We start from the raw sequence: 24,822 nt of genomic DNA, 5'->3' as shown, positions 1-24,822 counted from the left end.
TAGCTCCCCAAACTTTTCTTTTTCATTTGGGGTTCATTTCTGTGCTTCTGTAGTGCTACAGATTCCAATTTTTAACATAACTTATTGCTATAGAGGGAGGAGGCAATGGCACCCCACTCCAGTACTCTTGCCTGGAAAATCCCATGGATGGAGGAGCCTGGTAGGCTGCAGTCCATGAGGTCGCTAAGAGTCGGACATGACTGAGCGACTTCCCTTTCACTTTTCACTTTCATGCATTGGAGAAGGAAATGGCAACCCACTCCAGTGTTCTTGCCTGGAGAATCCCAGGGACGGGGGAGCCTCGTGGGCTGCCGTCTATGGGGTCACACAGAGTCGGACACGACTGAAGCGACTCAGCAGCAGCAGCACGGCTATAGAGAAAGATCTGATTATGGTTCTGGCTAATAGTATCCCTCTCAGGAAGGCCCAGCAGTACCTTCTCCTTAGGATAGGCAGGTAAGTGATGGGTATTTTGCCAAGGGCACAGAGTCAGAAATAGAATCTAAGGGCAATGTCCCAAACTCCTTAGCTCTTAGAACTTCTCTCCCCTAAACCTGATAAATTTGGCTTTCTGAACGTCATGTTTTTTGATTTATCATCCTTCAGGATTATTTTGTTGTTGTTCTTAGATTTTTTTTAGACTAATAAATCATTAGGCATGTAAATAATGACAGTCTTAAAACTTGTTTTTCTTCTGAACTAGGTGCCCATCTACTGTCAGTTCCTTTACATATACTCAGCTCTGGCCACATGGACACAAACAGAGGCTCAAACTAGCTGACTCTAAGGAGACAGGAAGAATAAAAGTTTTTGTGACCTCCCCTCTGGAGGCTGAGGAAAAAGAGCTGACACCTTTTCAAGGAATCTCCTAACCCAGTGTTCCCTGGAGTGTTTTCTGACAGGAAGCCATTACCTCCTGGGAGGAAGATTCCCCAACTTCCTTGCTGGTTGGCCAAAACCTTACTCTGAGGGCCTCAATTCTGCATAGTGTCTTTAGAAAGATTAAAGGAGCAGCTACAGCCAGACAGGATTTAGTTGTTTTTTGTTGTTGTGGCTGTAGTTGTTTTGAAAGCCATAAAATAAAACTAAAAAAAAAAACCCAAGAAATTCATATTTAATATTGCAAAAATCTTATCTGTTCAAGAATATTAGAGATACCAAGGAACATTTCATGCAAAGATGGGTAAAATAAAACAGAAATGGTATGAACCTAACAGAAGCAGAAGATCTTAAGAAGAGGTGGCAAGAATACACAGAGGCACTGTACAAAAAAGATCTTCACGGCCCAGATAATCACGATGGTGTGATCACCGACCTAGAGCCAGACATCCTGGAATGTGAAGTCAACTGGGCCTTAGGAAGCATCACTATGAACAGAGGTAGTGGAGGTGATGGAATTCCAGTTGAGCTATTTCAAATCCTAAAAGATGATGCTGTGAAAGTGTTACACTCAATATGCCAGCAAATTTGGAAAACTCAACAGTGACCACAGGACTGAAAAAGGTCAGTTTTCATTTCAGTCCCAAAAAAGGCAATGCCAAAGAATGCTCAAACTATCACACAATTGCATTCATCTCACACACTAGTAAAGTAATGCTCAAAATTCTCCAAGCCAGGCTTTAGCAGTACGTGAACTGTGAACTTCAGTTGTTCAAGCTGGTTTTAAAAGGCAGAGGAACCAGAGATCAAATTGCCAACATCCACTGGATCATTAAAGAAGCAAGCAAGTTCCAGAAAAACATCTATTTCTGCTTTATTGACTATGCCAAAGCCTTTGACTGTGTGGATCACAAGAAACTTTGGAAAATTCTTCAAGAGATGGGAATACCAGACCACCTGACCTCCCTCTTGAGAAACCTGTATGCAAGTCAGGAAGCAACAGTTAGAACTGGACATGGAACAACGGACTGGTTCCAAATAGAAAAAGGAGTACGCCAAGGCCTTTCTTCGGGATTAGAATGAAAACTGATCTTTTCCAGTCCTGTGGCCACTGCTGAGTTTTCCAAATTTCCTGGCATATTGAGTGTAACACTTTCACTGCATCATCTTTCAGGATTTGAAATAGCTCAACTGCAATTCCATCACTTCTACCAGCTTTGTTTGCAGTGATGCTTCCTAAGGCCCAGTTGACTTCACATTCCAGGATGTCTGGCTTTAGGTGAGCGATCACATCATCATGATTATCTGGGTCGTGAAGATATTTTTTGTACAGTTCCTCTGTGTATTCTTGCCATCTCTTCTTAATCTCTTCTGCCTCTGTTAGGTCCAGACCATTTCTGTCCTTTATTGAGCCCATCTTTGCAAAAAATGTTCCCTTGGTATCTCTAATTTTCTTGAAGAGATCTCTGTCTTTCCCATTCTATTGTTTTCCTCTGTTTCTTTGCATTGATCGCTGAGGAAGGTTTTCTTATCTCTCCTTACTATTCTTTGGACCTCTGCATTCAATTGGGTATATCTTTCCTTTTCTCCTTTGCTTTCACTTATTTTCACAGCTATTTGTAAGGTTTCCTCAGACAGCCATTTTGCTTTTTTGCCTTTCTTTTTCTTGGGGAAGGTCTTGATCCCCGTCTCCTGTGCAATGTCATGAACCTTCATCCATAGTTCATCAGGCACTCCGTCTAGTCAAGGCTATGGCTTTTCCAGTAGTCATGTATGGATGTGAGAATTGGACTCACTCTGAGTCCAAAGAAAGCTGAGCACCAAAGAATTGATGCTTTTGAACTGTGGTATTGAAGAAGACTCTTGAGAGTCCCTTGGCCTGCACGGAGATCCAACCAGTCCATCCTAAACGAGATCGGTCCTGAGTGTTCATTGAAAGGACTGATGTTGAAGCTGAAACTCCAATACTTTGGCCACCTGATGTGAAGAGCTGACTCATTTGAAAAGAACCTGATGCTGGGAAAGATTGAAGGAGAGAGGAGAAAGGGATGACAAAGGATGAGATGTTGGATGATCACTGACTCAATGGACATGAGTTTGGGTGGACTCTTGGAATTGGTGATGGATAGGGAGGCCTAGCGTGTTATGGTTCATGGGGTCGCAAAGAGTTGGACACAACTGAGTGACTGAACTGATTGCAAATATCATAATCCTATAAGTGAACACAGCTTGCTATCAATTAATAGCAGGTCAAGGCAGTTGTAATGCAGAGGAGGGAGCAGAAATCCTGAGTGTAAGGCCTTGTGTTGCCATTCACAGCTAAATGAACTCAGACAAGTCATTTGCTACCTATGAGCCAGAATTTAATTTCTCAAAAAAATATGAATAATATTTCAGAGGGCAGTTTTGGGATTAGGGGAATACTTCTCTGCAGCATTGTATGAAGTTCATAAAGTGAGACCCATCTCTAACATCATCTGTATATTCATCAGTGAAGCAGAGTAAGGCAGAGAGACAGCACCATCATCCAAGAATACAGAGTAGACAGAGACATGTTTTTACTAACAGACCCCTTCCAGTGTCTCAGCACAGAGCCAAAGGGGTGAGCAGAAAGTAGGCACGTACGTGTTTTGGAGGTGAGAGACAACGAGCAAAGAGACAGAGCTCTGGTCCTCCCACTGCTCACCACCAAGTAAGTCCTTTATCATTCATAAAAATAAAGATTAAAAGCCTGCCATTTATTTGAAAGTATGTCTCACAATGTACAATAAAACCCCAGCTGTCCATTTTAGAAATGATAAAATGTTATACCAAAGAATGACTAAGTTTTGAGATACTCATGACATGTAAAGCACATTTCATTTTACAAATAGTAAATGGCAAGAAGTGTTACTTCTTAATAACTTGGAGAAGATAGAAACTAACTTATAAATTCATCTTCTTTCCTTTTGATTCTATAATCTACCATTGTAAAGCAATATAAATACGAATATTGTGTTACCCAGGTTTGTTAACAAAAGCAAATGTGACAGTAATAACCTTTGGTGACATTTTCAAAACACAGTTACCCACCACTGTACTCATATAGGAACTGTACAGAAAATTCAGGTACTGTTGTACTCCAAACAGGATAGCACCGGCAATTACCAGGAATGATAAGCACCAGGAATGGTGATGAATGCTCTGTGAAATGTATATTTCAAAACTTCTTTCTAAATGCATAGACATCCTGAGGGTAACCTGGCAGGTAACTGAAGACAAGACTTTCTTAACATCAGCCTTGCCTTCACTACTCCTACCTGATGATTTGTGGGACTCATGAGGCCTCATGTGTGAAATGTCCTGAGCTGATAAAAAGATGCTCTCCAAATGGCACCCCACTCCAGTACTCTTGCCTGGAAAATCCCATGGACGGAGGAGCCTGGTGGGCTGCAGTCCATGGGGTCGCTAAAGAGTCAGACACGACTGAGCAACTTCACTTTCACTTTTCACTTTCATGCATTGGAGAAGGAAATGGCAACCCACTCCAGTGTTCTTCCCTGGAGAATCCCAGGGACCGGGGAGCCTGGTGGGCTGCTGTCTCTGGGGTCGCACAGAGTCGGACGTGACTGAAGTGACTTAACAGCAAATCCCTATAGTGTGAGTAGTCCCTGGGCCAATGAAAATCAAATTAGTCAGGCCCTTTAGAGAGTCTTAGCCCTTGTTCTTTGTGAATTTTCACAGGGAGTAATTAGCAGAAAAGATAAATCACTGTCCAGTGCTTAGAAAATCTAAATAGCATTCACAATAATTGCTTTAAAACATGCAATGTCTCATTGGATTAAAAAAAATATGAAAGAAATCATTCATACTCCAGTGAAGCACAAGAAGAAGGAAAAGGCTGAGCAGGGGTTTGGTAGAAGTCGGTGCTGGAAATCAGTGACTCTTTTGATAATATATGTTCAATCAATATATTGATAATATATGCTCTTTTGATAATATATGTGCAGAAATTTAAAATAATATAAATGCAGTCTCATCAATATTTTGTATCAACAAATACTATTGTTTTTTGAAAGAAATAATGTATCTTTAATTTCTAAAGTTAATTTGAAGGGAAGTATATCATTTTGGTATTTTTGTAATTGTATTTACTCTTACCCACCCCATGCTAAAGGAAAATTCAGTGTAGTTCAGCTAAAGCTGATTCATACCTACACAGCTCAAGCAGTTGTAAAAAAGGGAAACTGGATTTTAAATTGTCATACTTCTTAACCGGGTGAACTCCAAGTGGGTAGCTCTCTCTTGAACTAGTTTGCCTGCGTTCTCCATTGTAGGCACGGAACTTTGTGCTTGAGTTAAGTTCTTATTTTTATGCTGGTTGCCTTTTGGAATGACTTGCCTTCATGTCAGATTATATAAAGTTACTTTTATTTTATTTCCATCTAGACTTCATTTGTGAAGAATGTGAGCAGAATGAAAATTGCACTGAGGCAGGAGGTAGATCCCTGCCCCCAGCACTGAGGAAAGCAATTTGAATAGATTCCACTCAGACAGACACTCCAAAATCCATGGCAGGACAATCAGGAGAGGAGGCTGGGCCCTGCTCAGATAAAAGGTAAGAGACCATATTCTCATTCTCGAAGTCAAGGAAGCCTTCCCACCTAGCAGGCTCCTTGGAGGTCCAAAGAAGAGTGATGCTAAGTTTACCCACAGGCTTCTTTGCCAGAATCCATCATGGCTGAGAGACACAGGCGCTCACACAGGATGACCCTGGGATATGCGAAATACAGGCCCTGAACCAGGCAAATCAAAATGATTGGCCAAAGGAAACCCAGGAGAACTCCCCCATATAAGTGATTTAAACTACCTGAGGGTGAGACTCTCTCTGAGTTTGCCCATGTGTCTATCTACACATACAGAACTCTTTTTCCTCCTAATAAATACCTTACCTGTTTCACTACTTTTGATCTTTGTGCCAAATTCTTTTCTGTAAAGCCAAAGGACCAGGGCCTTGTCACTGACCACTGATCTAGTGGTTAGGATTCACCTTTCTCCCTGTTGCGACCTGACCTTAATCTTTGGCTAGGAATGGAAACCCTGCTTCAAGCCACTGCAAGCCAAGGCCACCAGAGATCAAGATCACACAGAATTAATAAGGAAAATTCATTCAATAACTTTTTTTTTCTTTAAAGTTAAAAATCCATGAAAATGTTTTCATCCACATAGGAGTTTAAATCAGAAATCACTGCAATTTTAATGTTCAGTTAGTTTAACTTTCAAAAAGAATAAACCAGGATAGCTATCTGTCCTTTAGTCATAATTATTTCATGTTCTAACACATATATCTTAATGCTTTCTCTTTTCCCATCTTCATGCTTTTACTTATTTACTTCCTGAAGCAATGCGTCTGATATGTTTTTGCAGTATCCTCTAAGGCCACTAGCCTTACTGGAGGCCAGATGGCAACCAGCAAATCACAGCCCTAAATGTGCTCTGGAACCTGGGGAGGCAGTCTTGTTGCCAGCATGAAAGTGGGTTCAGGGCTCTTAGGTCACTCATCTCATCCTCCAGGGACCTTCATCCCACAGAAGAATAAGTAAACAAAGCAAACAGGCAAGAACCTCTTGTGCCAAGGTGGACTCAGCAGCAGTGGAGCCAATGGAAGGTAACCCAGGCACTGGGCCCAGAGGTTTAGCCAGACTCAAACTCTCTCAGCATCTGTACGAGATTTCCTACACTCAGTCTTATGTCACCAGGAATATTGTCACAACTAACTATGTGGTTTAAGTATATTGGTTAAACTTTTCATGCCCTGGTCTAGTCATTTCGGAATAGGTGACTGGTGATGACTCTTCTCATCTCTTCACCTCCTGAACTTCCTGGAATTCAGTGTAGGAATAGCTCTGAATAGTCCTGCATGCCTCACCACCAAGTCAAGTAGAAGACAACAAAATCTAAACTCTGTTTCCTTGGACTATGGTTTCTCCTACATTTGTGTTTACTTTTGTTGAAAGGGACCAGACTTCCTTATATGTCTATTATGGTTTCCAAATAACAATTTCTGGGTTTTGTTCTTTAAAAAATAGTAAAGTAAGGCTTAACTATAATTTAGTGAAGTATTTTGCTTTATAGTTTAAATGGAACAATTTTTATATTTTTTCAAAATCAGTGTGAGGATGCCACAAATATGTTAAAATTGTATAAGAGATTGATAGACTGCTTGTTTGTACCTGAACTTAATCTGTATATTTATGCATGAAGATTACTTGGAATAGTTAATAATATGTATAAACAACATTTTAAAGGAAGAGGAAGAAAATCTTTAAACAAATGACAAGATTAACAGAGTTTGGATTTGGGTATCCAAGAGGGATACTCTAAAAGTTAATATATTATTAAACAAACCACAGCTTATTAAGGTTTTAAAGTATATGCTTTACAGAATTAAAGAACATCTTTATCAAATGTCTAGAGGAGATATCTTTCAACCTTCTTGTCTGTCTTATGTTAAACCATTACTGTTTACAGTTCTTTGTTAAAAATCACTTGCTGTCTTCTACCTTCCAATGATCACATTATTAATACTGGTATTCAGTCCACCAAGCTGATGTTTATTTATAATGCATACATCCTTTTACCTTGGATTCGATTTTGCATTTGTACTAAGAAACAGTAAGTTTCTTAGTGCCAAAGCTCTTTTATCCATCTGCCAATGACTTGAAATCAGGAACACCTTTGTGTTTGATATTTGGAAGTCTAATACCATTTGTCCAAGCGCTTTGCCCTGTTGAACAAAACAAACGGAAAAGTTCTAAATGTTTAGAGGACTCTATTATAGTTACTAGTTTTCATGTCACAGAGCTTTAAAAAGTTACTTCTATTTAAATAATTTGGATAAATAAGATTTTATTTGATATACTGACAATTATGAAATTTCAGAAATAGATACTAAGGGTACACAGTTACAAATAAAATATATTACTTGATAGATGAATTCTAGGTGAAGCACAAATAAAAGAACTTTATGTGAGTAAAGGAGATACAGTTCCTAAATCAGAAAAGCTTAATGCTTATATAGGAATGCACTAGTTACAAGAACACAATAGAGAAGAAAAAATCTAAGAGGAAAATAAGAATCACATACAGAGCATAATGCACAGGTAAACATACAAGTAAACTGAACATATAAATGAACTGAAATATCTTCTTTCTGCTAGTGATTCACCATATAAGTAGAAGTTTTTTAATTTTATCAATGATAACTGCAAGTTATCGGCTCAGAAAAAAATCATAGCTGAAGATGTGAGCTATTTTTATCAACTTTACAATCTTTTCTTTTATCTGATGACTACAGTTTAAAATGATTTCTTGAACTTCAGAGGGTTCAAATGATTGATTAAAAGACAGCAGAACTACAGAGAAAGATAATTTATGTACTTCTGGCCTTTTAAATTTTGGACAGAATAAAATTATTTCTATGATTTTTTTTTTCAGCTGAAGCAGACAGAACTTTTATTAAACAGACAGTGGATAATACATTCCTGAGATGTGGGAACAGGCTGACCTTGGAGTGGCTCTTAACGTATTTTAATTTGAGATACTGATTAAGTATGTGATGTGGAAGGAAATATGAAAGATATAGAGGAGAATAAAGATCATTCAATTTAAAAAATTCTATTTCAGGCAAGTTCTACTGAGAACATTTTTTCATATATTTAATGCCTCAGAATCATTTTAGGAGCTATTTACAAAGCAGGATCCTGAGCCCTACATTAAGAGCTTCCAAGTGAGCAGGTCTGTGGTGGAGCCAGGAATCTTCATTCTAACAAGCATCCCAGGTGATTCTGAGGCAGGGAGTTCTCAAACCTTGGACATCGCTGACACTTGTTCTTCCTTACAATTCTGCTAAACCTTGAGTCAGCACCAAAGGTAATAAGGCCAGGTGACGTTAACAGTGGAGTCCAAATGGTAAGGCACGACCCCCAAGACACACACACACACACACACATGTGAGAACCTAAAGATACTCCCACTAAAAGCATACTGTAATAACATATTTATTAGAAATTACATAGTCACCACCAGTTGTCAATAATAAGTAAGACCTTTTATTTGAAGTAAAAGTTTCAAAATAAGAGGCAAAATTTAGAGCTGAGTCAAAGCTACTTGACTTTAATTCCTTCCTGGGATGACCCAGGCATGTTTCAACCAGGCATGTTTCAGGTCCAGGTTCTGGACCTGATAATAAGATAATAACTTTCTTAACCTCAAATAATGGCTCTTAACCTATAGAATACTAAACACTCTTCAGTTTCAAGATTAAGTCATATATGAACTATTATCTTAAACATTGTTTAAATTTTCTCTTTTGTTATATAGTCTTCAAATCGTCTAAAACAATACTCACTAAAATGAAGACGATTATGCTTCCCTAAGAAGTTATCAAAAAGACTTCATTCCTCACTCTGAACTCAGAGCTCTATAGTATTAGATTGTTTTATAGAAGCCTATTGACACAGACTGCTGACAGCAACACATGGGGAAAGACGGAAAAGAGAAGCGTTCATTGCTCAGATACTCACCTGTGAGTCACTTCTCAGTAAAGCCGTGCCTCCACCACCGAGGGAATTTTCCAAACCAAGTTTAACGTTCCTGGCAATTAGTATCTACAGAATTAAAAACAGAAAAGATCAATTATTACAAGTTTTACCAAATATAAGAACTGCTGAAGGAAGTATCCACCTCCTAAAGAAACCCTACAAGTCAGTCCTTGGGCAGCTGTGAAAAATTAAAGTTGGAGGTTTAAACGTAAGGATGAGTGTAAGCATTTTATTCAAAATGCAGTGAGTGAAACACTGAAGTCATTCACCCAGAATATTTTTATTCAGAAAAGAAAAGCACAATGTAAAGGAAAAAATAAAGGCATTTTTCTTTTAATTTGTACCTAATTACAAACTTCTAGAATAGTTGTAAAAATATGAATTCTCTCTATTTGTCACCCAGATTTTCTAAGTCTTGTTTTATCCTTTCTTTTTCTTTCTCTTTGTGTATACACACACACACACACACTCAAACAAATATGTACATTTTTTTTTCTAAATTGTTTGAGAATAAGTTGTAGGTATGATGCCCCCACTTTTTTTTTTTTTTTAACTAAAGTCGCTTAGTTGCATCTGACTCTTTGCAACCTCATGAACTATACAGTCCATGGAGCTCTTTAGGCCAGAATATTGGAGTGGGTAGCCTTTCCTTTCTCCAGGTATGATGCCCCTTGACCTCTAAATTCTTTAGTGTGTTTCCTAAAAGTAAAAACATTCTCTTATTTATCAGTATAATTATCAAAATCAGAAAATTAACATTTTTATAATTATCTAAACTATAAATTTATTCAGAATTTTCCATTGCTGCAATACTGCTGCTGCTAAGTCGCTTCAGTCGTGTCCGACTCTGTGCGACCCCATAGATGGCAGCCCACCAGGCTCCCCCATCCCTGGGATTCTCCAGGCAAGAACACTGGAGTGGGTTGCCATTTCCTTCTCCAGTGCGTGAAAGTGAAGTACAGTCTGCTACATTTCCAAATCACACAGCATAGCTGGCCCTTATGTTTGGTTGTCTCCTTTAATCTAGAACAATTCCTCAGTCTCTTTCCTTCTTGACACTGACATTTTTAAAGAAAGCAGGCCTGCTATGTCCATCAATTTGTTTTTGATGTTTCCTCATAATTAGGCTCAGGTTCTGCATTTAGGGGCAGGAATGCACAAGAGCGATACTGTCTTCTCATAAAAGAGGGCACGTGATGTTGATCTGTCCCATTACCAGCAAGAATGAGAAAAGCAGTGCTTGACATCTGGGATCTGAGGATGCTACCAGCTAGGCCTTGGTGTTGCTAGGAGATAACCGGTACTCACAACCTGGCTGAGGTGTTTTATTGCACATAAACTATTTTCCAGAATTTCAGTATTAGTCAAGGCTACTCCAAGACCTGTGACAAGAACCCTCCATTGTCATGCCTGAGCGGAGACAAAACGATGAATACCTTCATCATTATACAGGTGGTCAAACATCCCTCTACCCTAGCTGATACATGCACCCGTGATTTCTTTATCAACTACAGCTTTAGTTTTAGTCTAGTCTTCCTTCCCTTTATATGATTTAATAAGATACCCAAGACAGAATTACCCCTGCTTCCTGAGAGATTCCAATCCCCAGTGCCAAAGATTTGATGCTTTTGAACTATGGTTCTGGACAAGACTCTGGAGAGTCCCTTGGATTGCAAGGAGATCAAACCAGTCAATTCTAAAGGAAATTGACCCTGAATATTCACTAGAAGAACTGACACTGAAGCTGAAGGTCCAATACTTTGGCCACCTGATGGGAAGAGCCAACACATTAGAAAAGACTCTTATTCTGGGAAAGATTGAGGGCCAGAGGAGAAGGGGGTGACAGAGGATGAGATGGTTGGATGGCATCACTGACTCAATGGACATGAGTTTAAGGAAACTTTGGGAGATGGTGATGGACGGGAAAGCCTTGTGCACAAAGAATAGGACATGATTTAGCAACTGAACAAGCCACTTCCTAATCCTTCTCCCAGATGACCTAACAGACCCAAAGTCTGAGTCCACACTCATACCCTCTCATTGAGAGGCCCCAGGGTTTCCCATGGTGTGCACTTGCCCTCACTGCTTGTTCAATTATAAGTGTGTTCCAGTAGTGTTAGGCTGCAAGGCACTGACACTATTGATGACAACTTTGATCAAATGGTCCAGGTATGTTTGCCTCCTTTATCCATTGTAAGTTACTAATTTCCTTTTGTAACTAACATGTATCTTATAGGGTGATTCTTTGAGACTATATATATACCTTGGTAATATCCAACTTTCTTTCATAGTTTTAGCATCCACTGATGATTCTTGCCTGAGTCAATTATTCCTAAGGTGATTGCTTGTAATATTGTGATTTATAATGTTATCAAACTCAGGTTTGACTGCTTGCTGCTCAAAAGCCAATACTCGAGAAAGGAGTGTTGATTGGGAAGGAAAAGTTGCTTTATTCAGGAGGCTGGCAAATTGGGGAGAAGACTGACTCTTGTCCAAACACCAACTCCAAAGATTTTGCTTGATATGAAACTTTTTAAAAGGAGAATCTTTTGGGGAAGGGGTCAGAGTTGTTGTCCTACTGTGTGCAAGTTGGTGGTGAGGTAATATGGCAGTATTCCAGGAACCTTGTGCTTGGCCTGAAGTTACTGTCCTCCATGTGAGAGGGGGCCTTAGTTTCTGCTGAATAACTCAAATAAACTGTTACATATATTCTTTGAGGAAGAACCAGGACCCTACCCCAAGGCTGCACCATTGTTTCCTGACCGTTCCTTTCTTGTCTCTGCAGCCTCTCCCTTACTTAAGCAACTATTTTAATCTGCCCTTTGGAACTCAGGGAAGGTCAAAGAGGTTGAATGAAGCCTATTTTTTACAAGCAAGAAACAGGAGACACAGAAAGGATTTATAACTGGGAGACCCCACAGGATCCTGCTCTGTTTCAATAACAAGAAATATACATTTGGTCTTCCTCCCTATTTCAGGCACAAAGCTTCTAAAACACTTGGAAGACCTTAAGTGCTGAGAGGGAGAAAGTTGTCTTTTGGTTTGTTAATAAGGTGACTTTTAGAAGAACCTGCCTGTCAGTGCAGGTTAAATGTAAGAGACATGGGTTCGATCCCTGGGTGGGGAAGATACCCTGCAGAAGCATGTGGCAACCCATTCTAGTACTCTTGCCAGGAGAATTCCACGGACAGAGGATTCTCGTGAGCTACAGTCCCTGGGTCTCAAACAGTCGGACATGGCTGAGCACATACACTCCACTCCACTCCAGATCACCTAAGAGTGGGAGTTGGTCACTAGAGGAGACAAACTCCAGGGTGAGTGGGTTAAAACTCTCAGTCCTACCCCCTGACCTCCAGGGATTGAAGACAGGTTTGTTGGACGTGGAATCAACTGCCAAGTGGCCTATGATTTAATCAACCATGCCTGCGTAATGAGGGCTCCTTAAAAACTCGTAAGGACAGGGCTCAAGGGAGCTTCCAGGTTGGTGAACATGTGGAGATGTGGGGTGAATGGGTGCCTGGAGAGGGCAGAGAAGCTTTATGCCCTTCCCCCACGCATTTCCCCCATCTGGCTGTTCCCAAGCTGTATCCTTCTGTAACAAACCAGTAATCTAGTGAGTAAACTGGTTTCCTGAATGCTGTGAACTACTCTAACAAACTATTTGAACCTAGTGTGGGGGGAGGGGGGGTGTCATGGGAAATTCTGGTTTATAGCCAGTTGGTCAGAAGCACAGGTGGCAACCTGGAATTGTGACTGGCATCTGAAAGGGGTGGAGGGAGTCTTGTGGGACTGAACCCTTAAACTGGAGTCTGATGCTATCTTAGGGTCAGGGAGGATTATAGCAGAACTGAGTCAAAGTGTAGGATACTCAATAGTCTAGAGAATTTTTGTTGGTGTGGGAACACCCTCCCAAGCTGAAATTCGGTCCAGGAACACAAAATAATGCCAAATGGTAATATTTCTATTTTCATCATTTTTTCTACAGCAAGGAGTTAGATTTCTATCATAAGGAAAAACTTTCCATTCTCTCCTATATATTAATATTGTTTTGGACTTTATTGAATTTTTATTTGATTCAATGGATTAAAATCCATAAATATTTATTTTGATAGTCAAATTATTCCAAGTTTGTCTTGTGTGAGCTCCTTCAGACTGGCCCAGTCCTTCTTTTGCTTTATCTCCACCATTCTTTGAGCACTTCTGTACTTTCTGCCACCAAAGATGTTCCAAGCTCATCTTTTTCTTCTCCACCCCAGTCCTACAAACACCATTTCTCACAACCTTTGTTCTAGTGTAGAATAATATTTAGAAATAAAAATCTGGACACTTGGTGTATTCACCACTACTGGATTGTCACTGATTCCATACCCTCTCAGCTCACAGGAAAAGGAAGCAATTGTATATATACATGTATAGAAATGCAAAAAGGCAAAATAGTTGTCTGAGGAGGCCTTACAAATAGCTGAGAAAAGAGAAGTGAAAGGTAAAGGAGAAGAGGAAAGATATACCCATCTGAATGCAGAGGTAAGGAGAGCTTAGAAAGAACAGCAAGGAGAGATAAGAAAGCCATCCTAAGTGAAGAGTGCAAAGAAATAGAGGAAAACAATAGAATGGGAAAGACTAGCAATCTCTTCGAGAAAATTAGAGATACCAAGGGAACACTGGGCTTCCCTGGTGGCTAAGACAGTAAAGTGTCTGCTTGCAATGCAGAAGACCTGGATTCAGTCCCTGGGTTGAGAAGATCCCCTGGAGAAGGAAATGACAACTTACTCCAGTACTCTTGCCTGACAAATTCCATGGATGGAGTAGCCTGGAATGCTACAGTCCATGGGATCGCAAAGAGTTGGACACAACTGAGTAACTTCACAAGGGAACATTTCATGCAAAGATGGGCACAATAAAGGGAAGAAGTGGTATGGAACTAATAGAAGCAGAAATTTTAAGAAGACATGGCAAGAATACATAAAAGGACTATACAAAAAACATCTTAATGACCCAGATAACCATGATGGTATGGTCACTCACCTACAGCCAGACATCTTGAAGTTTGAAGTCAAGTGGGCCTTAGAAAGCATCACTATGAACAAAGCTAGTGGAGGTGATGGAATTCCAGCTGATATACTTCAAATCTGAAAAGATGATGCTGTTAAAGTGCTGCACTCAATATGCCAGCAAATTTGGAAAACTCAGCAGTGGCCACAGGACTGGAAAAGGTCAATTTTCGTTCCAATCTCAAAGAAAGGCAATGCCAAAGAATGCTCAAACCACCACACAATTGCATTCATCTCACACACTACCAAAGTAATGCTCAAAATTCTCTAAGCGAGGGTTCAACAGTACGTGAACAGAGAAATTCCAGATGTTCAAGCTCGATTTAGAAAAGGCAGAGGAACCGGAGATCAAATTGCCAGCATCCATTGGATCATAGAAAAAGCAAGAGAATTCCAGAAAAAATCCACTTCTGCTTCATTGACTATGCTAAAGCCTTTGATGTGTGGATCACAATAAACTGTGGAAAATTCTGAAAGAGATGGCAATACCAAACCATCTGACCTGCCTCTTGAGAAATCTGTATGCAGGTCAGGAAGCAGCAGTTAGAACTGGCCATAGAATAATGGACTGGTTCCAAATTGGAAAAGGAGTATGTGAAAGCTGTGTATTGTCACCCTGCTTATTTAACTTATATTCAGAGAACATCATGAGAAATGCCAAGCTGGATGAAGCACAAGATAGAATCAAGATTGCCGGGAGAAATATCAGTAACCTCAGATATGCAGATGACACCACCTTTATGGCAGAAAATGAAGAGGAACTAAAGAACCTCTTGATGAAGGTGAAAGAGGAGAGTGAAAAAGCTGGCTTAAAACTCAACATTTGAAAAACTAAGATCATGGCATCTAGTCCCATGGCAAATAGATGGGGAAACAATGGAAACAGTGACAGACTTTGTTTTTTTGGGCTCCAAAATCACTGCACACGGTGACTGCCACCATGAAATTAAAATGCGCTTGCTCCTTGAAAGAAAAGCTATGACAAACATGGAGAGTGTATTAAAAAGCAGAGACATTACTTTGCCAACAAAGGTCCATCCAGTCAAAGCTATGGTTTTTCCAGTAGTCATGTACACATGTGAGAGTTAGACCATAAAGAAAGCTGAGCGCCAAAGAACTGATGCTTTTGAACTGTGGTGTTGGAGAAGACTCTTTTTTTTTTTTAATTTTATTTTATTTTTATTTTTAAACCTGAAACATTGTATTAGTTTTGCCAAACATCAAAGAGTCCCTTGGACTGCAAGGAGATCAAGTCAGTCCATCCTAAAGGAAATCAGTCCTGCATAGTCATTGGAAAAACTGATGGTGAAGCTGACGCTCCAATACTTTGGCCACCTGATGCAAAGAACTGACTCCTTAGAAAAGATCTGATGGTGGGAAAACTTGAAGACAGGAGGAGAAGGAGACAATAGAGGATGAGATGGTTGGATGGCATCACCGACTCAATGGACATGAATTTGAATAAACTCTGGGAGTTGGTGATGGACAGGGAAGCCTGGCGTGCTGCAGTCCATGGGATCACAAGGAGTCAGACACAACTGAATGACTGAACAACAACAAATACACGCATACACGTATACCCACACAAACATATATATACACACACGTACCTAGATACACACACAGATATTGTACTCTATGTCTATTTCCTTTCTCTTTATATTTTAAAAGTCATGAGTTTATCCTGATACCTCCAATCTAACCACAAAAGAGTCTTTCTGGAGTTGGACTGCATTTTAAGTACACTCACCCGTCATGAATAGGAGGTACAGAGCGCGCCTTCAACAGTGGCAGCTGTAATCAGGGGGAGCACTTACATGATAGTGATGCCATGGTCCTTGTGGGCATGCATGTCCAGTGCTGTGTGTTAGCAATCCCTCTGCCTAAAGCCCTGGTTAGAGTCTAGTGAGAGCTTCGTCTAGTCACCACTCTACACCTACTGGTCAGATTTCCCACGTATCAGTAATGATGGTGGCCTTCCTATCAGCAATGTGCTTCCATCAATCGTAAATTGATTCCCTCCCGCCACCCACTGTTTAATTGACAGTTCGTTTGAAAAAGGTTTAGCCCATGGTAAAACTTGCATTTTAAAGTACAGAAACTTCCTTCCAATTTCTTTGCTACAGTTTCAGCACTAGCATAGCAAACTGCTATCAGTCTTAGAATTCAAAACTTTTTGCCAGGACACAAAGTTGGTGGTAGAAAAAAAAAAAAAATCCACATATGTAGCATATATCGAGTTACCATGAGGTTGGTATCAAGATGAATCTTTTTTCCTCTGAAATTTTTGTCCTTCAAACATTTGATCATGGACTAAACCAGGTACCATGAAGTATATGCTGAAGTCAGAATATCCTTTTTTTTTTTTTTTTTCCTGGCCTTGAGGCATATGGGATCTTAGTTCCTCAATCAGGGATCAAACCTGTGCCCCTTACATTCGAAGTATAAAGTCTTAACTGTTGGACCACCAGGGAAGTCCCATGAAGTCAGAATATCTTAGGAGACAGTCCACAAGTGTTCCAGGGAAGACTCACTAGTGACCTCTGTGCAGTGTTCACTGTACTTAGAGCACGAGGGGAACATATGTGTACACACACATATCATATTAACAGTGTGGACTAATGGACTGTTTATATATGTGTATATTTATGTTTATTGTACTTGCATGGAAATACTTCAGATAAGATCAACACTGTCCAGAGCAGTGTGAGAAGTATATTGTGACCAACATGTGGATGTGAAAGGAGTTGGGGCAAAAAAAGAGGAAATTCAATGGTAAAGAAAAGGTAGCTGACCTCCTTGCATGTAGTAGATATACTGTCATTTAGTAACAAAATATTTTCCTTTACTTATGATATGTTAAACATTGTTTTGATTGATTTCTTGAATAATAACATGAAAACAAATGAATATAATTGAAGCTACGCAAGGATGCATAGTAAAATAAAATTATTATGGAAGTAGAACAAATATGCTGATGGAATGCACAGGCATCAATATAAGAATTTATACATTCAAAATTTGTTCTGGGATTAAGACTCAGAGAAGCCAGCTTCATCATCAATGGCTTGAAAATAACTTTTTCGATCTTGCTTTGATACCTGCATGCAGGATACTTCGTGTTAATCACAAGATTGGTGTCAGGAGATTTTTTTTTTTTCTCTCTTAAACTTACCTTTGAGGAGCTGAAACAACTAGACTTTGATTTTCTTTTCCACTATGCAACTTCAGTGACCAAATTTCATTAGAATTAAATGCATTTATTATTACTCAAGTTAATGAATAAAAGGAATGTTTAAGAGCAATTTCTAAATGTTATTTTAAACAAAGATTAATTTTAAGTAGGAGAACCTGCCCTAGGTTACTATTTCCTTTGTAAGTTGATGACTGTTAGTATATATCTGACTCATTTTTTTCTCTATGTACATATAACCAGGTGGAATGCAGGTTTAATGAGAAGACTGTAAATTATATGACAACTGTTATTAATCATGCTTCTATAATTACTGAAATTATATTCACAGAAAAAGTCTGCTAGTGAATTTCAGGTGATACAGAATTCTCCCCAGACTTTTCTCATTCATTTCTTTATTTACTGGACAAATACTTCTAAGCAGGATGTATACTAGTCTTCCATAACAGCCCAGGGCAGTATGTGACTAGAGAATAACACAAGATCTTTTAGGAGCTCAAAGAAGGATGAAATGCTGGCCAAGACTGGTTTTTATTATGTAAAGTGGAACCAATTTAAGCTCATCAGTGCTAGGTCAGGGCACTAGCCCCAGAGCCACGTGTACCACCCAACTCATCATACTTTGGAAACATCAATGTCCAACTAAAATAGGGGAGGGACACCTCGTTGCAGAGAGGGAAATTGTGAATAAGATGAACAATTTATCTACAAAAACAGATAACCAAACTTCAGATAACTAATAATCAAGATACCAATCTTAATATTTAAAAACTATAAAAATATTTTACCAGAGACTTGAAAAACATGTTTCAGTATCTTGTTCAAAGTAGCATCAAACTAAGGTCATGATACCCACACTAATAAATTTTGGATCACTTTAAACATGTCAGTTCTGGATCAAAGCAAATCCTCAAACCCACACGTGCCACACATCCCCTTATCTCAGAAACATCAATGTCCAGCTCTGCAAAAAGAAATGCTGTAGAGGATAGTCTGTCACCTGGCTGCAGAGAGGAAGACTACGAGGGCAGTTTCCTGGTAAGGTAAGGCAAGGGGTGGAGGGCAGACTGGGGAGCTAGACGGCCTGGGTTTGAATCATGGTCAATAACTGTGACCTCCAATGCATTATTTATCACTGCATGATGTACTTCCCACGTAGTATCATGAGAAACTTGTGAGGCAAAATAACTGAATTTAAAAGTGCTGAAAAAGCCCTGAGTAGATCAGATAGCCTTTCACTTAATAACACCCGTTGAATGAATTGTTATAGTTTAATATGTGTTTAAACTGTGACTTTCTCTCTGGAATAAAGAATGCTTTATCAAGTAGTTAACATCTTCCATTTTGGGGGTGTTTTAGTTCTGCAAAAGAGCTCAAAGGTGTTTAATATGTATCTGCTGAGGTTGAATCAGGACCCTGTCCCAAGGCTACACTATTGTTTTTAGACTGATCCTCCCTTGTCTCTGTATCACCTCCCTTCCTTGATTAGCAGCTGTTTGACTCTGCTCTTTGGAATTCAGGGAAGGTCATGGAGGCTGGAGTCTATTTCCTACAAATAAGAAAATGGGGACACAGAAAGTCTTCCATGCCCAGGAACTCCACAGGGTCCTGCTGGTTTCAACACTATGTGTATTACTAAATTCAGTTTGCATTTCCACAACTGGAGAGGGATGTGGGCAACTGGTAGAAAAAATGGAAGAGAACAACAGAGTAATGAAAGATTTACAGAATAAATTTTATAAAAAGCTAAGGAAATTCATGCTATTTAGCTATGAGGAAATAATCTAATAAGTTAGTGTCACTCAACAGGGATTACCTGCTGATCAGTTCCACAGAAGTAAGGGTATAGGTGATTTGCTGTAAAGAGTATCCAGAATTACTTGTTGGAGATCAGAAAACCAAAAAGCATTGCAAAGTAATGCTACTCAAGCAGTGATCTGTGGCCAGGGGGCATGTGAATAGCCTGGGAGCTATTAGAATTGCATATTCCAATCTTATCCCCAGACCTATAGAATCTGGATGTGGGTGGAGTGTGGGCAAGCTGGCAATCAGCTTTAACGAGCCCCCAGTCAATTCTGTGACTCTGATACAAGTTCAAGTTTCTTAAAATCTTCCCTAGGAAGGGTATGCATTTGAAATACTCCTCAGAGAAGGTGGGCTTTTATTCCCCTGGAGACTGCTAACCTGAATAGTAATCTGACTGCCCACCCCTGCATTGTGCCCATCCCAGGGAGCACACCTCACCAAAGCCTTCAGACTTTACCGCCCCCAGGACTACATGACACAAAGCAGCGCCAAGCACTCACCCTGACAGCTCTGCCCATGAAAGGATTTGGGGAAAGTGAAGGTGATGAAAAGAAGATACGATAGAGAAGAGCAAAAGGGCAGGAAGATAAACTGTGAACAAAAGTAGGGACACACATCAGAAAACAGTCAGAATAAGAAGTATGAACGTGAGAATTTAGGAAGTAAGAGTGGAGATCCTATGTCAAGTCAGAGTTGAGTTCAATAAGGGAAGGAAGGAGGTGGGAGATGATTTGTGAGGGAGTCGCTGCCAGGTGACAGGAGTCAGTGTGTAAAAAGTACAGAAGGGCTTGGTAAGTGGACACTGCCAAGGGCTAGTCATGACCATGACTGCACCCAAGAGAAGCAAGGTGGATGAGCAAGAGTTAAGAAACCACATGAGCTATGTTGCAGAGGAAAGGAGGGCAGCCTGCTGTGAAGTTCAGTGATGAGCCAGAGGACCTCTGCAGTCTTTCAGTTAATGCTGATTACAGGACTGGTGTGTTACACAGCATGTACACACACGTATCGTGTATGTATACATAATTAGCTAGAAATACCTGTGGTATTTATTACTTTTTTTGTAAATGAATAGGTATTTTTATTGGTATGTCTAGGCCATTTGCTTCAAAAAATTGTCTTTAAGTTACTTGAAGGATAATTTTAAAAATAAATATTTATAGAGTGGCATTGCTACTAACAAATTCTTTAAAATTTTTGTCTTACAATGTAACATAATTTAAATTTGACAAAGCTCATAAAAATAGAAAAGTCCTCTGTTTTGGCTGACCGAGCATATCTGCACACAATGGGGTGCCTTCATAATTACTTCCTTTAAGGTGCTGAGCTTGGTTTCAGCATTCATTAGAGATCAGACTTCCAAGTCAATTTCCTGTTAGTTTTGGCTAAATTATTATTGGTGAATTATATGGAAAAATAGACCATATCAATTGATTATATGTAGTTTCTGGAAAGCATTAAATGAAAACACAAGAAAGAAAATGTCTCTGCGTGGAATTAGAATAGCAACAACAGATGATCAGACTAAATCTCGGAACACACTAGTGGCATTCCGTTCTCTCATTGGCTGGTGTAGGTAACGACTGGCACCATATGGGTTTGCTCAAAGCAACAAGAAACAATTTAAACTCTTTCCTTCTTAGTGAAGTTACCAGATGGCCCCAAGGGAAGTACATGATTTTTCTCTAATTTTAGTTATACAAAAAATAAAAAATCTTAAATTTAAATATATTGCAACTTTCACAATTTCATCATGATTGAGCACAGCTAAGAAATGGTGTGTCACACGAAGAAAATACTAACCTCTTAGAAATCAGTCTAAACACTGAGTTATTTGAGTATATTCAAAGAGATGTTTTGTATAGTATGTCCAAACTATTCTACTATGGTGAGTTTATTAGGAAGAATGATGAACTAAGTCCTTTGTTCTCAGGAAAATTTCAGCACTGCTGTGTGTGTGAGTGTGTGTGTGTGTGTGTGTGTGTGGTGAGGGATATGGGTGCATTGTGGTATTGCTGACCAGAAGGTAAGCCATGTGATGGCCACATGCTTCTCTAGGTAACAAAATCAGAAATGGCTTTTCTAGTTTTACACATTTCCTAGAATTTGGTTCTTCAAAGTACAGATTTCAAGATTAGCCAAATACTGATAATGACCATACTATTTTTAAAGTATGGTATTCTGGAGCAATATTTAAATTCAGCACTCCATGCTGTTGGTGCTCCTGAGCCTAACTGCCAACCTGATTAGGAAAATCTGTTAATGAGCAGAAAGTTGGAATTACATAGGGTAATTATTTTTTCAGCCCCTAGTGCAAATAGCTTTAAATCTCAGGATATCATTGAAAAGGCCCTACGGTGAGTCCACTTTTACTGGCCAAGGTGGCACAGACTGCTGCTGGCACTGTGGGGTGGATTTTCTTGACTGCCTTGACAGCACATAAGGATAGTGCCCTCTGTGTAAGTGCACAAACTGCAGAGAGGAGGACAAGAGCTAGAGCAGCATGTACACACGCTGGAGCGAAAGATGCGTGGAACCCAGTGGCTTGGACAGTGAAGTAATGAGGGACGATGACGAGGAACATTGTGAGACCATGGGCCCCCGCTTGGCAACAAGGCCCATTGTGCAGCAAAAAGTGGAGCCTGAGCAGCCGATGACCAAGGTGGGCATCCTCAAGGGGGCCCCGGTGTGACTGAGTTCACAACATATCAACCATCTACTCAGGTGGAGTCGGTCGACTTGGGTAAGCAGTTTTGGCCAAAGCAAGGGGAACCCTTGGAAGCTTGCTTTTTGTGACTCTGGGACAGAGGGTTGGGCCAGGTGCCTGGGGGGTTTTGGGGATCCTTACTGAGAGAAGTAGAGGGATGACATGCAAGACACCGTTTGGAAGTGTGAAGATCCTGACGGAGGCCCGAGCCAGCAGGGGTCCCATCCAGGTTACATGGATGCAAACATGAGCTGATTTTCTGGCAGCGGGAGTTGACAGAAATAAAGCTGATAGACAGCCCAATGCAGTGCTCCTAGAGCTATGGAGGCAAGTGAGACTGGAGCAGCAGTTTACCAAGTTTGGGAAGCACCCACAGAAATACAGTTGGATCAGTTAAAAGCTTACATGGTGCCCAAAGACGTTCCTTTCGGTGATGCCCTTTTCTGCTTTGAATAGGGCTCAAACCAAGGTGCCCTCTGGAGAAGCCCAAGCAGGGGCCAGAGACCCCAGGTAGAACTTGCCATTCACTGGTCACTATGTACAGAGAATAACGGCCCTGGTTGGCACTGGTGCTGAGTACAGCTTTGTTGACCGCAAGCCGGGGCAGTATCCCAGACCTAGGGCATACATTGATGGCTATGGTGGCCAAACGGTTAAGAAAACGGCTGTGTTCTACATTTAGTAGATCTGTATACTGCAACAGCTGTGTCCTGGGATGTGCTACTAACCTGATTCCCTTGGAAATTTAGAACAGCGTTGAAAGTATTTGGAATCATGTGGGCAGACTCTGAATGTCACAAAAATCCCCTCTTTGAAGGGGTGGGCCTGGAGCTTGTGTGTGGAGGGGTGGTTTGCAGGTCCTTAATAAAAAGCTCTGCAGGGGTGGAGCTGTCCCTGTGGAGGCTTTCATGCAGTTTCACAGGGACAGCTGGTGGACTGGACTTGGCCATGGACGATAAAGGCACTCCACATGCAGTGGGTGGCTCTTCTCTAGCCTGGTAAGGGCAAGGGCTCGAACATGAGTTTCAGATGATACCTGGTATTGGGTTTTGCTGTGTATTGGGGATGTAATTGTTTGTTTTTGTAGCTGCTTCTGTTACAAGATATAAATACAAGGGTCAGAGTTACTTGCCAAGAGAACACTGTGGAAGATGGATTGGGGTAGACTGTGAGGTGAGAGACCCTGAAGGTGTGGAATGTAGGGAAAGAGCAAATTAGCCAAGATGGTGTGCTCAGGCTCTCTCACTCCACATTCTCTTGCTCTCGCCCCATATTTTGCAGATACATGGTTTTGTAACAGCTGAGGTCACTTACAGCACTGCGCATGTGCATCACGATGCACCCACTTGGCCGCAGGCTACTTTTGTTCTGTAAGCGTACAAGCTCCCCTGAAATAGCCCTCGTGACTATGTTATGGCTGCGTCATGCGGGGGAAGCCACGTCACGGTGTGGAGGCTGCGTGCCGGTGGGGAGGCTGTATTACGGCTGCGCCTGCTGGGTCAACCACAAGAGGAGAGACTACAGCGTGCCTGCTGCCGCTACAACTGCTGTGCCCGCCGCAGAAAATAAACGTGAATGCAGCTCCTATGGCTCCTCACATTTTCTTCCCCAGCTTCTTGCCTACCTTGGGTTCAACAAAGAGTGCACACCGTGAAATACAGCAAGACACCTGGTGTAGTCAGCAGGATCAGTGAGACATACGGTCTACTGCTCTTCAATTTCTGTTTCAGTGACCATTCAATGTTGTAATAAAGTACATACTCTAAGAATACAATAGTTTCTTAAATATTCAGCATTAAATGAAGTTAATCTGTGTGTAGATTTATGCCTCGGAGAAGGCAATGGCACCCCACTCCAGCACTCTTGCCTGGAGAATCCCATGGATGGAGGAGCCTGGTGGGCTGCAGTCCATGGGGTCGCTGAGGGTCGGACACGACTGAGCGACTTCACTTTCACTTTTCACTTTCATGCACTGGAGAAGGAAATGGCAACCCACTCCAATGTTCTTGCCTGGAGAATCCCAGGGACGGGGGGGCCTGGTGGGCTGCCGTCTATGGGGTCACACAGAGTCAGTCACGACTGAGGTGACTTAGCAGCAGCAGCAGATTTATGCCTGCATATGGGTTTTTGCAGGAGATAGTTAACTAAAACACATGCTGTCCTGAGTAGAGACACCTAAACCCACCCATTCTTTACCTTAAACATTTAAGCAGATATGATATATTCATTTATCTCTAAGATTGTTTATAAGGTTTCTACCACTTCATCCCCACCCTCTTGCCTGGAGAATCCCCTGGACAGAGGAGCTTGGCAGGCTACAGTCCAGAGGATCGCAGAGTCAGACCCAAGTGAAGTGAGTTAGCATGCATGCATACTAGCTTTGTATGCTTTTCTTCCAAGGAGCAAGCATCTTTTAATTTCCTGGCTGCAATCACCATCCACAGTGATTTTGAAGCCCAAGAAAATAAAATCTGTCATTGCTTCCACTTCTTCCCCAGCTATTTGCCATGAAGTGATTGGACTGGATGCCATGATCTTACTTTTTTGAATGTTCCATTTTTAGCAAGCTTCTTCACGCTCCTCTTTCACCCTTAAGAGGCTCTTTAG

The 24,822-nt window shown here is 40.7% G+C and overlaps 1 protein-coding gene across 3 annotated transcripts in view; it reads right to left on the bottom strand.

Annotated features, from left to right (window-relative positions):
- The window catches only part of LRAT (lecithin retinol acyltransferase), a 151,100-nt gene that overhangs the window by 10,358 nt on the left and 115,920 nt on the right, over window positions 1-24,822 (bottom strand). For all 3 annotated transcript variants that reach the window (XM_044930583.2, XM_045163177.1, XM_045163176.1), the window contains exons 3-4: window positions 9,444-9,527; window positions 7,500-7,645 (exon numbers count right to left, since the gene is read on the bottom strand). In XM_044930583.2, coding sequence (XP_044786518.1) covers window positions 7,500-7,627 — 128 coding nt within the window. In that variant the 5' untranslated portion in view covers window positions 7,628-7,645; window positions 9,444-9,527. The remainder of the gene's footprint in view (window positions 1-7,499; window positions 7,646-9,443; window positions 9,528-24,822) is intronic.

The sequence above is a fragment of the Bubalus bubalis genome, chromosome 17 (assembly GCF_019923935.1).
Source record: "Bubalus bubalis isolate 160015118507 breed Murrah chromosome 17, NDDB_SH_1, whole genome shotgun sequence".
In the NCBI taxonomy this organism is placed as follows: domain Eukaryota; kingdom Metazoa; phylum Chordata; class Mammalia; order Artiodactyla; family Bovidae; genus Bubalus; species Bubalus bubalis.
Note: the sequence above shows the minus strand (reverse complement) of the source record. Positions and strands in the feature narration are given on the sequence as shown.